The sequence below is a fragment of the Anomaloglossus baeobatrachus genome, chromosome 5 (assembly GCF_048569485.1).
Source record: "Anomaloglossus baeobatrachus isolate aAnoBae1 chromosome 5, aAnoBae1.hap1, whole genome shotgun sequence".
Classification (NCBI taxonomy): domain Eukaryota; kingdom Metazoa; phylum Chordata; class Amphibia; order Anura; family Aromobatidae; genus Anomaloglossus; species Anomaloglossus baeobatrachus.
This window is the reverse complement of record NC_134357.1, coordinates 393,050,453-393,065,988: the sequence shown is the minus strand read 5'-3', so window position 1 is coordinate 393,065,988 and position 15,536 is coordinate 393,050,453. Positions and strand designations below refer to the sequence as shown.

At 49.5% G+C, this 15,536-nt stretch overlaps 1 protein-coding gene across 3 annotated transcripts in view; it reads right to left on the bottom strand.

The window, feature by feature from the left end:
* Positions 1–14,833, bottom strand: part of ZPBP2 (zona pellucida binding protein 2) — a 168,615-nt gene extending 153,782 nt beyond the window's left edge. For all 3 annotated transcript variants that reach the window (XM_075347669.1, XM_075347672.1, XM_075347670.1), the window contains exons 1-2: positions 14,697–14,833; positions 3,091–3,168 (exon numbers count right to left, since the gene is read on the bottom strand). In XM_075347669.1, coding sequence (XP_075203784.1) covers positions 3,091–3,168; positions 14,697–14,772 — 154 coding nt within the window. In that variant the 5' untranslated portion in view covers positions 14,773–14,833. The remainder of the gene's footprint in view (positions 1–3,090; positions 3,169–14,696) is intronic.
* Between the last annotated feature and the right edge of the window lie 703 nt (positions 14,834–15,536).

Here is a 15,536-nt window from a genome sequence, read left to right as displayed (position 1 = left end):
ACCGCTGTGGATCGCAGGGGGAGCGACCGCTGTGGATCGCAGGGGGAGCGACCGCTGTGGATCGCAGGGGGAGCGACCGCTGTGGATCGCAGGGGGAGTGACCACTGTTGAGCGCAGGGGGAGTGACCACTATGGAGCGTAGGAGGAGGGACCACTGTGGAGCGAAGGAGGCGTGACCGCTGTGGAATGCAGGGGATGCTACCGCTGAGGAACGCAGGGGGAGCGACCATTGTGGAGCGCATGGAGAGCGACCGCTGTGGAATGCAGGGGGAGCGACTACTGTGGAACGCAGGGGGAGTAACCGATGAGGAATGCAGGGGGAGCGACCGCTGTGGAATGCAGGTGAAGCGACTGCTGTGGAATGCAGGAGAACAGACCGCTGTGGAATACAGGGGAAGCGACCGCTGTGGAATGCAGGGGGAGCTACCGCTGAGGAACGCAGGGGGAGAGACCGTTGTGGAGCGCAGGGAGAGCGACCGCTGAGGAATGCAGGGGAGCGACAGATGAGGAATGCAGGGGAAGCGACAGCTGAGGAATGCAGGGGAAGCGACAGCTGAGGAACGCAGGAGACTGAGCACTGAGGAACGCAGGGGGAGCGACCACTATGGAGCGCAGAGGGTGCGACCACTGTGGAATGCAGGGGGAGTGACCGCTGAGGAACGCAGGGGGAGCGACCACTGTGGAATGCAGGGGGAGTTACCGCTGAGGAACGCTGGGGGAGCGACCACTGTGAAATGCATGGCAAGTTACCACTGAGGAACGCAGGGGAAGCGACCGCTGTGGAATGCAGGGGAAGCGACCGCTGAGGAAAGCAGGGAGAGTGACCACTGAGGAACGCAGGGTGAGCGACGCTGTGGAACGCAAAGGCACCTGACAGAGACACAGACCTGTATGTGAGAGGAGCCAATTCATTTAACAACTCTACATGTCCGGGGTCTGGTAAGTGCGATTCTCCTGGAGAGTCTCTGCCTCTTTTGGGGGTAAACTTAGCAGAACATAGGGAATAGAGGTGTTTTCCCTAAAATAAGACTTACCCCAAAAATAAGCCCTATTGCCTTTTCCAGAGCAAAAAAAAATATAAGACCTCGTCTTATTTTTCAGGAAAACATTGTAGAAACGAAGAAAGAATGAGATAAAGTGTGAGAATATGAAAAAGTAAAAATGCTGATAAAGTTAGATTGTTGTGGTAAACTGAAGCCTGATGATATTCTGTAACACATGAATCATCAATTCTGTGCAGAAAATAATAACTGACAAGATTATGGAGGGAAATGTCATTCTACAGAAAGACAAATTGTCACACAGCGCTTTGCTATAGAATCACTGAGTGTCATGGTGGCATCAAACGCTGTCCAGACCACTGACTCTGACATTCCTCATCTATACTTTCTTTGGTGCGAAGGCTCGGGTGTCGACCAGCTGTGTGCTCATTCATGGTCGGTTTAGCAGGAGTTAATTTCTGCAATTCTGCTGGTTACCTTTTGGATCACATGTTGGAGACCTATCATTGGTTATTCCACCATTTTTAAGATGGAGGAGTTTGTCTTCCTTTGCCGACTATAGGTTTCTGCTACACTGGTCCATGTGCTGTTGTTTTGATGTCTGGTGATTTTACTGCATGTTGCTTGGTTTGCAGTGGATTACCTCCTGTCCTCTGGTTATTTCCTCCCTGCTTTCGTTTTGTTGTCTGATTACTCTGTATGAGCACGCTGTGGGATAGAGTTTTGGTTTCCTCGGTTTATCTATCACTGTTTGTGTTTACACGCTCCCATCCCGGCCCCCTGGGGTAGGGAGGGAGGGAGTACTAGATTAGGGCTTGTCAGGTTCAGGGGAGGACGGCGGGCCAAACATTGTCACCATCAGATGTATCTCTGGGATCAGGGAGAGCTAGGGCCCCCCTAGCCTGAGGGCCAGTTTAGGAGGCCCGGTCCCCTGTTATCCTCTGCCACCCTGGGAAATTATAGTCAGCCCATACTTAAACTTAAACTGTGACATGGACTCAGTTGCTGCTCTGTCTAGACAATTGCGGTCCTTGTCCCTCAAGGTGGTGGAGTTAAAAGCGGCTGTACAGAAAAAAAGCACACTCTGCCACTCCGGCGCTATCTGTATTGGTTGTCAAACCTAAAATACCAAGACTCTCCGTGAGGGGTTTACTGTACCTACTTTACCTCTCAGGACCGATTTTGATCAGACACTCGGGTCAAAATTGGACATGTCTCCTGATTATTCATGGACGGCTGGGTCTAAGTGACCCAATTAACTGTTTTAGGCATCAACACTATTTGTGAAAACCACTAATAGCTTTTGTGCACAAAAAAGTGCACATCTGAATGAGACCTGAATGACAATTAGGGCTTTTTTCCACTTGCAATTTCTATGTGCGAGTGCGATCCGATAAAACATCGGATCGCAGTCGCACCAGTGCTAATCAATGAGGCAGTGTCCTCTTGCTTACTTTTCTTCGTCATGAATCGTGCTCTCGGTGCAATCGCAGCATGCTGCATTTTGCATCAAGACTCGGCTCACGCACCCCTATGCAACCCTATGGGAGCGTGTTAAACATCGCACTGCACTCACATGTTATGCGACTGCAGTGTGATATACGCAGAGACAGGTAGTGGAGGAGATGGGGAGAAAGTGTTCCCTCCCTCTTCTCCGTAGCTGTGATACGATCGCAAGATCGTATCACAGTCGCATGACCCCTGGCTGATGCTCGCAGCAGAGGGTCATTAGCATATCGCTTCCGACGCTCCGCACCGGTGGAAAAGAGCCCTTATAGACATTAATGACAAGTATGCCCTAATGAGGGGGCTAGACAGACAGCAAAGGGACGCTCTCACTGGGACAGTTTAGATACATCATTTATTTTGAAAATGAAAATGTAATACATTAATTCCTTTCCTTCACTTCATGAAACTTAGCTCACTATGTCTTCCCGGCATAGCACTGTGAAAGCCACACACAAGTCTCGTGATTTGTGTTACCAATTTAGCAAAAGGGAATTTTTTTTCTGAAGATCTCTAAATCTCCAATGACACAGCACATTATTGTAATCGTCTTTCCTGCTACAAAATAATACAAGGAAATTACCTTTCTGGTTTAAGCTGCCATAAACAAAATGCTTTCTAACCAATGGAGGTATATCATTTTCAGAGGTGTTTACTTGAACTGTAGAAAAAAAGAAACACACAATAATTACTGTAACATTTCTATAGATAAAGAACAACATGTAGCTAACATGGCAACAGTGATTTCTGCTCTGATCTTTTCATTCAAAGAAGTCAATGCATTTAAACAGTTTCATTTATGTTTCCATTTTTATGTAGGTGACATGTTGTATGTGCGTGGTGTATTTCCATAGGCGGAATGATCTAACAGACCCATACTGATAGCACATATCATATTTCCATTTGCAATTCACATTTACAAAATTGTTCTATTTTTCTTTTTATTATTTCTGGTACAGAAATGTTATAAACGCAGGAAAAAAAGGGGGGCAAGCATTTAAAAAAATAAAAATAAATATGTTGGTTGGATTTGATAATGAAGATACAACTGATGCGATACATCTATTGTAACAGTTGGATCTAAAGAAGTGGATATCTACATTTATAAGGTGGGTTGGATGTTTTAGAGCAGGGGTCTCCTATATGTGGCTCGTTGACCTGTGATGTGTGGCTTCATGACTTCCAGCTTGGTGCATATGAAAAAACACTAAGGAGCAAAGGCATATAAACGGAACAAAAGAGAAATAGGTTTGCTCACCTTTTCACGTTGTGTGACACCCAAGACATCCGTTCGATAATGGAGCAGCTGCTGCAGATACACGAGTGCTCAGGACAGAGCAGCCCCCATTACTGGTATAATGACACCAAAAGCTTTTCTGTAGTAATCAGACCGAGGCAATATACCAAGATCCAGGAGTTCAGACCTTATCACCATCCAGATCTGCTCTTCTACGTGGGGCTACTCACAAAAGTCACCATATGGAGACCTGATTTTCATAGCTGTCTGCCAGGCCTGGAGCTAATGCACCAAGCTAGAAAAAGGTCAGAAGACGTCTTCTCTCCGAGCTGCTGCTGAAGACTTTTCAACTGAAAATCCAAGACACACCAGTGGAGATAAGTGGTTTTCATTCAAAGTGTTTCAAAGCCATTATAAGCTGTTTCTTCAGGAAAGAAAACTCTCTAAGGTTCCTTTCCTGAAGAAGTTTGTAACGGCTTTGACATGCGTTGAATTTAAACCACTTGTCTCCAGTGATGTGTCCTGGATCTTCCTTTGGAAAATCTTCAGCAACAGCTCAGAGTGAACACGTCTTCTGTCCTTCTTCTAGCTTGGCATACTGCTCGGAGTGATTACTGCGAAACAGCTTTGGCTGACATTATACCGGTAATGGAGTCTCTGGGTGCCCCCACTGTGGGGGAGGTGGAAGCTGGATGTGGCTCACGACCCTCTCTCAGAGCTGGATGTGGCTCGTGAACCTCTCTCAGAGCTGGATGTGACTCATGACTCTCTCTCATAGCTGGATGTGGCTCGTGAACCTCTCTCAGAGCTGGATGTGACTCACGACCCTCTCTCAGAGCTGGATGTGGGTCGCGACCCTTTCTCAGAGCTGGATGTGGCTCACGACCCTCTCTCAGAGCTGGATGTGACTCACGACCCTCTCTCAGAGCTGGATGTGACTCACGACCCTCTCTCGGAGCTGGATGTGACTCACGACCCTCCCTCAGAGCTGGATGTGACTCACGACCCTCTCTCGGAGCTGGATGTGACTCACGACCCTCTCTCGGAGCTGGATGTGACTCACGACCCTCTCTCAGAGCTGGATGTGACTCACGACCCTCTCTCAGAGCTGGATGTGACTCACGATTCTCTCTCAGAGCTGGATGTGGCTCACGACCCTCTCTCAGAGCTGGATGTGAGTCGCGACCCTTTCTCAGAGCTGGATGTGGGTCGCGACCCTTTCTCAGAGCTGGATGTGGCTCACGACCCTCTCTCAGAGCTGGATGTGACTCACGACCCTCTCTCGGAGCTGGATGTGACTTATGACCCTCTCTCAAAGCTGGATGTGGGTCGCGACCCTCTCTCAAAGCTGGATGTGATTCATGACCCACTCTCAGAGCTGTATGTGACTCACGACCATCTCTCAGAGCTGGATATGGCTCATGACCCTCTCTCAGAGCTGGATGTGGCTCACAACCCTCTCTCAGAGCTGGATGTGGCTCGTGAACCTCTCTCAGAGCTAGATGTGACTCACGACTCTCATAGCTGGATGTGGCTCGTGAACCTCTCTGAGCTGGATGTGACTCACGACCCTCTCTCAGAGCTGGATGTGGCTCACGACCCTCTGTCAGAGCTGGATGTGGCCCACGACCCTCTCTCAGAGCTGGATGTGGCTCACGACCCTCTCTCAGAGCTGGATGTGGCTCACAACCCTCTCTCAGAGCTGGATGTGGCTCACGACTCTCTCTCAGAGCTGGATGTGGGTCGCGACCCTTTCACAGAGCTCGATGTGACTCACGACCCTGTCTCAGAGCTGGATGTGACTCACGACCCTCTCTTGGAGCTGGATGTGACTCACGACCCTCTCTTGGAGTTGGATGTGACTCACGACCCTCTCTCGGAGCTGGATGTGACTCACGACCCTCTCTTAGAGCTGGATGTGACTCACAACCCTCTTTTAGAGCTGGATGTGACTCACGACCCTCTTTCAGAGCTGGATAAGACTCACGACCCTCTCTCAAAGCTGGATGTGATTCACGACCCTCTCTCAGAGCTGTATGTGACTCACGACCCTCTCTCAGAGCTATATGTGGCTTGCGACCCTCTCTCAGAGCTGGATGTGGGTCGCGACCCTCTCTCAGAGCTGGATATGGCTCATGACCCTCTTTCAGAGCTGGATGTGACTCACGACCCTCTCTCAAAGCTGGATGTGATTCACGACCCTCTCTCAGAGCTGTATGTGACTCACGACCCTCTCTCAGAGCTAAATGTGGCTTGCGACCCTCTCTCAGAGCTGGATGTGGGTCGCGACCCTCTCTCAGAGCTGGATATGGCTCATGACCCTCTCTCAGAGCTGGATGTGGCTCACGACCCTCTCTCAGAGCTGGATGTGGCTCGTGACCTTCTCTCAGAGCTGGATGTGGCTCGTGAACCTCTCTCAGAGCTGGATGTGACTCACGACCCTCTCTCAGAGCTGGATGTGGGTCGCAGCCCTCTTTCAGAGCTGGATGTGGGTCGCGACCTTTTCTCAGAGCTGGATGTGGCTCACGACACTCTCTCAGAGCTGGTTGTGATCACGACCCTCTCTCAAAGCTGGATGTGACTCACGACCCTCTCTCAAAGCTGGATGTGACTCACAACCCTCTCTCAAAGCTGGATGTGACTCACGACCCTCTCTCAGAGCTAAATGTGGCTTGCGACCCTCTCTCAGAGCTGGATGTGGGTCGCGACCCTCTCTCAGAGCTGGATATGGCTCATGACCCTCTCTCAGAGCTGGATGTGGCTCACGACCCTCTCTCAGAGCTGGATGTGGCTCGCGACCTTCTCTCAGAGCTGGATGTGGCTCGTGAACCTCTCTCAGAGCTGGATGTGGGTCGCGACCCTCTTTCAGAGCTGGATGTGGGTCGCGACCCTCTTTCAGAGCTGGATGTGGGTTGCGACCCTTTCTCAGAGCTGGATGTGGCTCACGACCCTCTCTCAGAGCTGGTTGTGATCACGACCCTCTCTCAAAGCTGGATGTGACTCACGACCCTCTCTCAAAGCTGGATGTGACTCACGACCCTCTCTCGAAGCTGGATGTGACTCACGACCCTCTCTCGAAGCTGGATGTGACTCACGACCCTCTCTCAGAGCTGGATGTGGCTCACGACCCTCTCTCGAAGCTGGATGTGACTCACGACCCTCTCTCGAAGCTGGATGTGACTCACGACCCTCTCTCGAAGCTGGATGTGGCTCACGACCCTCTCTCAGAGCTGGATGTGGCTCACGACCCTCTCTCAGAGCTGGATGTGGCTCACGACCCTCTCTCAGAGCTGGATGTGGCTCACGACCCTCTCTCAGAGCTGGATGTGGCTCATGACCCTCTCTCAGAGCTGGATGTGGGTCGCGACCCTTTCTCAGAGCTCGATGTGACTCACGACCCTGTCTCAGAGCTGGATGTGACTCACGACCCTCTCTTGGAGCTGGATGTGACTTACGACCCTCTCTTGGAGTTGGATGTGACTCACGACCCTCTCTCGGAGCTGGATGTGACTCACGACCCTCTCTTAGAGCTGGATGTGACTCACGACCCTCTTTTAGAGCTGGATGTGACTCACGATTCTCTCTCAGAGCTGGATGTGACTCACGACCCTCTTTCAGAGCTGGATAAGACTCACGACCCTCTCTCAAAGCTGGATGTGATTCACGACCCTCTCTCAGAGCTGTATGTGACTCACGACCCTCTCTCAGAGCTATATGTGGCTTGCGACCCTCTCTCAGAGCTGGATGTGGGTCGCGACCCTCTCTCAGAGCTGGATATGGCTCATGACCCTCTTTCAGAGCTGGATGTTACTCACGACCCTCTCTCAAAGCTGGATGTGATTCACGACCCTCTCTCAGAGCTGTATGTGACTCACGACCCTCTCTCAGAGCTAAATGTGGCTTGCGACCCTCTCTCAGAGCTGGATGTGGGTCGCGACCCTCTCTCAGAGCTGGATATGGCTCATGACCCTCTCTCAGAGCTGGATGTGGCTCATGACCCTCTCTCAGAGCTGGATGTGGCTCGTGACCTTCTCTCAGAGCTGGATGTGGCTCGTGAACCTCTCTCAGAGCTGGATGTGACTCACGACCCTCTCTCAGAGCTGGATGTGGGTCGCGACCCTCTTTCAGAGCTGGATGTGGGTCGCGACCCTTTCTCAGAGCTGGATGTGGCTCACGACCCTCTCTCAAAGCTGGATGTGACTCACGACCCTCTCTCAGAGCTGGATGTGGCTCACGACCCTCTCTCGAAGCTGGATGTGACTCACAACCTCTCTCGAAGCTGGATGTGAGTCACGACCCTCTCTCAGAGCTGGATGTGGCTCACGACCCTCTCTCAGAGCTGGATGTGGCTCACGACCCTCTCTCAGAGCTGGATGTGGCTCACGACCCTCTCTCAGAGCTGGATGTGGCTCACGACCCTCTCTCAGAGCTGTATGTGACTCACGACCCTCTCTCAGAGCTATATGTGGCTTGCGACCCTCTCTCAGAGCTGGATGTGACTCACGACCCTCTCTTGGAGCTGGATGTGACTCACGACCCTCTCTTGGAGTTGGATGTGACTCACGACCCTCTCTCGGAGCTGGATGTGACTCACGACCCTCTCTTAGAGCTGGATGTGACTCACGACCCTCTTTTAGAGCTGGATGTGACTCACGATTCTCTCTCAGAGCTGGATGTGACTCACGACCCTCTTTCAGAGCTGGATAAGACTCACGACCCTCTCTCAAAGCTGGATGTGATTCACGACCCTCTCTCAGAGCTGTATGTGACTCACGACCCTCTCTCAGAGCTATATGTGGCTTGCGACCCTCTCTCAGAGCTGGATGTGGGTCGCGACCCTCTCTCAGAGCTGGATATGGCTCATGACCCTCTTTCAGAGCTGGATGTTACTCACGACCCTCTCTCAAAGCTGGATGTGATTCACGACCCTCTCTCAGAGCTGTATGTGACTCACGACCCTCTCTCAGAGCTGGATGTGGCTTACGACCCTCTCTCAGACCTGGATGTGGCTCGTGACCTTCTCTCAGAGCTGGATGTGGCTCGCGAACCTCTCTCAGAGCTGGATGTGACTCACGACCCTCTCTCAGAGCTGGATGTGGCTCACGACCCTCTCTTAGAGCTGGATGTGACTCACGACCCTCTTTTAGAGCTGGATGTGACTCACGATTCTCTCTCAGAGCTGGATGTGGCTCACGACCCTCTCTCAGAGCTGGATGTGGCTCACGACCCTTTCTCAGAGCTCGATGTGACTCACGACCCTGTCTCAGAGCTGGATGTGACTCACGACCCTCTCTTGGAGCTGGATGTGACTCATGACCCTCTCTCGGAGCTGGATGTGACTCACGACCCTCTCTTAGAGCTGGATGTGGGTCGCGACCCTCTCTCAGAGCTGGATATGGCTCATGACCCTCTCTCAGAGCTGGATGTGGCTCACGACCCTCTCTCAGAGCTGGATGTGGCTCGTGACCTTCTCTCAGAGCTGGATGTGGCTCGTGAACCTCTCTCAGAGCTGGATGTGACTCACGACCCTCTCTCAGAGCTGGATGTGGGTCGCAACCCTCTTTCAGAGCTGGATGTGGGTCGCGACCCTTTCTCAGAGCTGGATGTGGCTCACGACACTCTCTCAGAGCTGGTTGTGATCACGACCCTCTCTCAAAGCTGGATGTGACTCACGACCCTCTCTCAAAGCTGGATGTGACTCACGACCCTCTCTCAAAGCTGGATGTGACTCACGACCCTCTCTCAGAGCTAAATGTGGCTTGCGACCCTCTCTCAGAGCTGGATGTGGGTCGCGACCCTCTCTCAGAGCTGGATATGGCTCATGACCCTCTCTCAGAGCTGGATGTGGCTCACGACCCTCTCTCAGAGCTGGATGTGGCTCGCGACCTTCTCTCAGAGCTGGATGTGGCTCGTGAACCTCTCTCAGAGCTGGATGTGGGTCGCGACCCTCTTTCAGAGCTGGATGTGGGTCGCGACCCTCTTTCAGAGCTGGATGTGGGTTGCGACCCTTTCTCAGAGCTGGATGTGGCTCACAACCCTCTCTCAGAGCTGGTTGTGATCACGACCCTCTCTCAAAGCTGGATGTGACTCACGACCCTCTCTCAAAGCTGGATGTGACTCACGACCCTCTCTCGAAGCTGGATGTGACTCACGACCCTCTCTCGAAGCTGGATGTGACTCACGACCCTCTCTCGAAGCTGGATGTGACTCACGACCCTCTCTCAGAGCTGGATGTGGCTCACGACCCTCTCTCGAAGCTGGATGTGACTCACGACCCTCTCTCGAAGCTGGATGTGACTCACGACCCTCTCTCGAAGCTGGATGTGGCTCACGACCCTCTCTCAGAGCTGGATGTGGCTCACGACCCTCTCTCAGAGCTGGATGTGGCTCACGACCCTCTCTCAGAGCTGGATGTGGGTCGCGACCCTTTCTCAGAGCTCGATGTGACTCACGACCCTGTCTCAGAGCTGGATGTGACTCACGACCCTCTCTTGGAGCTGGATGTGACTCACGACCCTCTCTTGGAGTTGGATGTGACTCACGACCCTCTCTCGGAGCTGGATGTGACTCACGACCCTCTCTTAGAGCTGGATGTGACTCACGACCCTCTTTTAGAGCTGGATGTGACTCACGATTCTCTCTCAGAGCTGGATGTGACTCACGACCCTCTTTCAGCGCTGGATAAGACTCACAACCCTCTCTCAAAGCTGGATGTGATTCACGACCCTCTCTCAGAGCTGTATGTGACTCACGACCCTCTCTCAGAGCTATATGTGGCTTGCGACCCTCTCTCAGAGCTGGATGTGGGTCGCGACCCTCTCTCAGAGCTGGATATGGCTCATGACCCTCTTTCAGAGCTGGATGTTACTCACGACCCTCTCTCAAAGCTGGATGTGATTCACGACCCTCTCTCAGAGCTGTATGTGACTCACGACCCTCTCTCAGAGCTAAATGTGGCTTGCGACCCTCTCTCAGAGCTGGATGTGGGTCGCGACCCTCTCTCAGAGCTGGATATGGCTCATGACCCTCTCTCAGAGCTGGATGTGGCTCATGACCCTCTCTCAGAGCTGGATGTGGCTCGTGAACCTCTCTCAGAGCTGGATGTGACTCACGACCCTCTCTCAGAGCTGGATGTGGGTCGCGACCCTCTTTCAGAGCTGGATGTGGGTCGCGACCCTCTTTCAGAGCTGGATGTGGGTCGCGACCCTCTTTCAGAGCTGGATGTGGGTCGCGACCCTTTCTCAGAGCTGGATGTGGCTCACGACCCTCTCTCAAAGCTGGATGTGACTCACGACCCTCTCTCAGAGCTGGATGTGGCTCACGACCCTCTCTCGAAGCTGGATGTGACTCACGACCCTCTCTCGAAGCTGGATGTGACTCACGACCCTCTCTCGAAGCTGGATGTGACTCACGACCCTCTCTCAGAGCTGGATGTGGCTCACGACCCTCTCTCAGAGCTGGATGTGGCTCACGACCCTCTCTCAGAGCTGGATGTGGCTCACAACCCTCTCTCAGAGCTGGATGTGGCTCACGACCCTCTCTCAAAGCTGTATGTGACTCACGACCCTCTCTCAGAGCTATATGTGGCTTGCGACCCTCTCTCAGAGCTGGATGTGACTCACGACCCTCTCTTGGAGCTGGATGTGACTCACGACCCTCTCTTGGAGTTGGATGTGACTCACGACCCTCTCTCGGAGCTGGATGTGACTCACGACCCTCTCTTAGAGCTGGATGTGACTCACGACCCTCTTTTAGAGCTGGATGTGACTCACGATTCTTTCTCAGAGCTGGATGTGACTCACGACCCTCTTTCAGAGCTGGATAAGACTCACGACCCTCTCTCAAAGCTGGATGTGATTCACGACCCTCTCTCAGAGCTGTATGTGACTCACGACCCTCTCTCAGAGCTATATGTGGCTTGCGACCCTCTCTCAGAGCTGGATGTGGGTCGCGACCCTCTCTCAGAGCTGGATATGGCTTATGACCCTCTTTCAGAGCTGGATGTTACTCACGACCCTCTCTCAAAGCTGGATGTGATTCACGACCCTCTCTCAGAGCTGTATGTGACTCACGACCCTCTCTCAGAGCTGGATATGGCTCATGACCCTCTTTCAGAGCTGGATGTGACTCACGACCCTCTCTCAGAGCTGTATGTGACTCACGACCCTCTCTCAGAGCTGAATATGGTTCTCAGGGTCAGAATGAGATTACATGGGTGATATGTTGAAGATTTTCTCCTGAACTTTCCTTACAGAAAATCTGCAGCATATATTAATAAGGTTATGTTCACACACAGCAAAAAAAAAACTAGCAAACAATAAAATTAAAAATCACCCCATTCTTGAGAACAGAGAAGTTTTATAGTAAGAGGTAAATTTCTAGTTGTTTTTCAAAGTCTTTTCAATTTTTCTCATTAACGAAGTTGAGACGACTCATTTAATAAACATTCGCATGGTGCATACTCAGCGCACCTACAATGAGATGAGGGCTTTGCTTTCTGTATACCTGAAAAGCATGTACCACGTGCCGCACAATACACAGTTGCCATGGCCACATACTGGGGACTCTAAAGTTTGCATAACTATTATGATATTCTTCCCCTCCCCCTTGTTTTCTACCCTTCCCTCGCTCCTTGATTCTGATTTGTCAACAATCAGTTAAAGGGAATCAGCCATCAGGATTTTCATATCTAAAGTAAAGCCAGTGCTATGCTGGCGCTAGGATGCTGAATGTAACTATACCTTTTGTTCTGAGATTGGAGGTTTTACTTCAGAAATATGTGTAAGTAAAGTTACAGCAATGCACTGCTATTTGATTGACAGGTGCAATAGGAAGGGCATATGTGGATCGGGTTTTGCTAGCTATTCCCAGCCCTGTCTGCCTGCGCCGGAATTATCGTCAATGATGGCGACAGGGGGAGGAAGGCCAGGCAGCAGACAGGGACAGGAATAAATAGCAAGACCCGACCCACATATTCCCACCCCTGTTGCACCTGTCAATCAAATAGCAGTGCATTGCTGGAACTTCACTTGCACATATTTCTGAAATAAAACATCTAACCTCAGAACAAAAGCTATGCTTACGTTCAGCATTCTAGTGCCAATATAGGACTGGCTTTACTTTATACCGTATATTAAAATCCTGATGGCTGGTTCTCTTTAAACAATTATTCTGGGTTCAGAGGAAACACATGTCCCTCGAAGAAGCGACTGTGGCTAAGTGTAGGGTTACTGCGTGGACTCTCCTAATGATTGTGCTGATACTGCTCTGTGCGGGCTGTGACATAATATACAGAGTTACTTTATTTAAAGGGTTATTACCCAAAACACAAGTTATCTCCTATCAATTATACTGTATAGGAGGTAACTTGCTAATTGCTGGAGGTCTGATAGCTGAGAACCTCATGATGCTGAGATTGGGACTACAGTGCTGTCTTGGAAGGAGCAGAAATGGTCACACTCAACTTCTGCTCTATTCATTGTCAATGTGACTGCCGGAGAAAAACGAGGACAGTGCAATAGATAGGTGGATAGACAGATGGATAGATAGATAGATGGATAGATGGATAGATAGATAGATAGAGGGATAGATAGATAGATAGAGGGATAGATAGATAGATAGAGGGATAGATAGATAGATAGATAGAGGGATAGATAGAGGGATAGATAGATAGATAGATAATAGATAGATAGATAGATAGAGGGATAGATAGATAGATAGATAGATAGAGGGATACATAGATAAATAGATAGATAGAGGGATAGATAGATAGATAGAGGGATAGATAGATAGAGGGATAGATAGATAGAGGGATAGATAGATAGAGGGATAGATAGATAGAGGGATAGATAGATAGATAGATAGATAGATAGATAGATAGAGGGATAGACAGATAGAGGGATAGATAGATAGATAGATAGATAGAGGGATAAGGGATAGATAATAGATAGATAGAGGCTATGAGATAGATAGATAGATAGAGAGAGGGATAGATAGATAGATAGATAGATAGAGGGATAGATAGAATCATAGATAGATAGATAGATAGATAGAGGGATAGATAGATAGAGGGATAGATAGATAGATAGATAGAGGGATAGATAGATAGATATATAGATAGATAGATAGATAGATAGATAGATAGAGGGATAGATAGATAGAGGGATAGATAGATAGAGGGATAGATAGATAGATAGCGGGATAGATAGATAATAGATAGATAGATAATAGATAGATAGATAGATAGATAGAGGGATAGATAGATAGATAGATAGATAGAGGGATAGACAGATAGATAGATAGAGGGATACATAGATAAATAGATAGATAGAGGGATAGATAGATAGATAGATAGATAGATAGATAGATAGATAGATAGATAGAGGGATAAGGGATAGATAATAGATAGATAGATAGAGGGATAGATAGAATCATAGATAGATAGATAGAATCATAGCTAGATAGATAGATAGAGGGATAAGGGATAGATAGAATCATAGATAGATAGAATCACAGATAGATAGATAGATAGAGGGATAAGGGATAGATAGAATCATAGATAGATAGATAGAGGGATAAGGGATAGATAGAATCATAGATAGATAGAATCATAGATAGATAGAGGGATAGATAGATAGATAGATAGAGGGATAAGGGATAGATAATAGATAGATAGATAGATAGAGGGATAGATAGAATCATAGATAGATAGATAGATAGAATCATAGATAGATAGATAGATAGAGGGATAAGGGATAGATAGAATCATAGATAGATAGAATCATAGATAGATAGAGGGATAGATAGATAGATAGATAGATAGAGGGATAAGGGATAGATATGTGATTAACAGAATGATAGCGAGAGATAAAGCTATAGATGGAAGATGAATAGATAGTAATAGATTACACACTGCTGGTCAGCATGTCAGATAATGGAGCTGGGCTTCTCACCTACAAGCAGGAGCACAATGAGGAGAGCCGGTGCTGACAGGCTGGGCCCCGGCCGCTCCACTACGTTCATCCCCATCCTCCTCAGGGGCCGGACTTCAGAGCGAGACTACTCAGCTAACCGCCGGCCGTAGTGAAGCTCTAATAACACCTGTCACATGACAGTAATGCAGCGCGATAAACATCTACCACGTGACAGCAGTGCAGCCTATCAGATGGTCAGGAGACATTCCTCGCATGTCATGAGGTGAAGTTGAGGAATGTTTGCTTCCTGTGTGCAGTGCACGCAGTTCTTCTCAGCACTGCAGGGTCCCGTGTGTGCTGTAGTTGTCTGTGTAGTGCTGCTTATAATATTGTACTGCAATGATAGTGCGCACTGTGCATGTAATATGCTGCAGTGTCAGTGTGCGCACTGTGTATGTAATATTGTGCTGCAGTGTCAGTGTGTGCTGTACATGTAATATTGTGCTGCAGTGTCAGTGTGTGCAGTGCATGTAATATTGTGCTGCAGTATCAGTGTGTGCTGTACATGTAATATTGTGCTGCAGTGTCAGTGTGTGCAGTGCATGTAATATTGTGCTGCAGTATCAGTGTGTGCTGTACATGTAATATTGTGCTGCAGTGTCAGTGTGTGCTGTACATGTAATATTGTGCTGCAGTGTCAGTGTGTGCTGTACATGTAATATTGTGCTGCAGTGTCAGTGTGTGCTGTACATGTAATATTGTGCTGCAGTGTCAGTGTGTCCTGTACATGTAATATTGTGCAGCAGTGTCAGTGTGCGCTGTACATGTAATATTGTGCACCAGTGTCAGTGTACGCTGTACATGTAATATTGTGCAGCA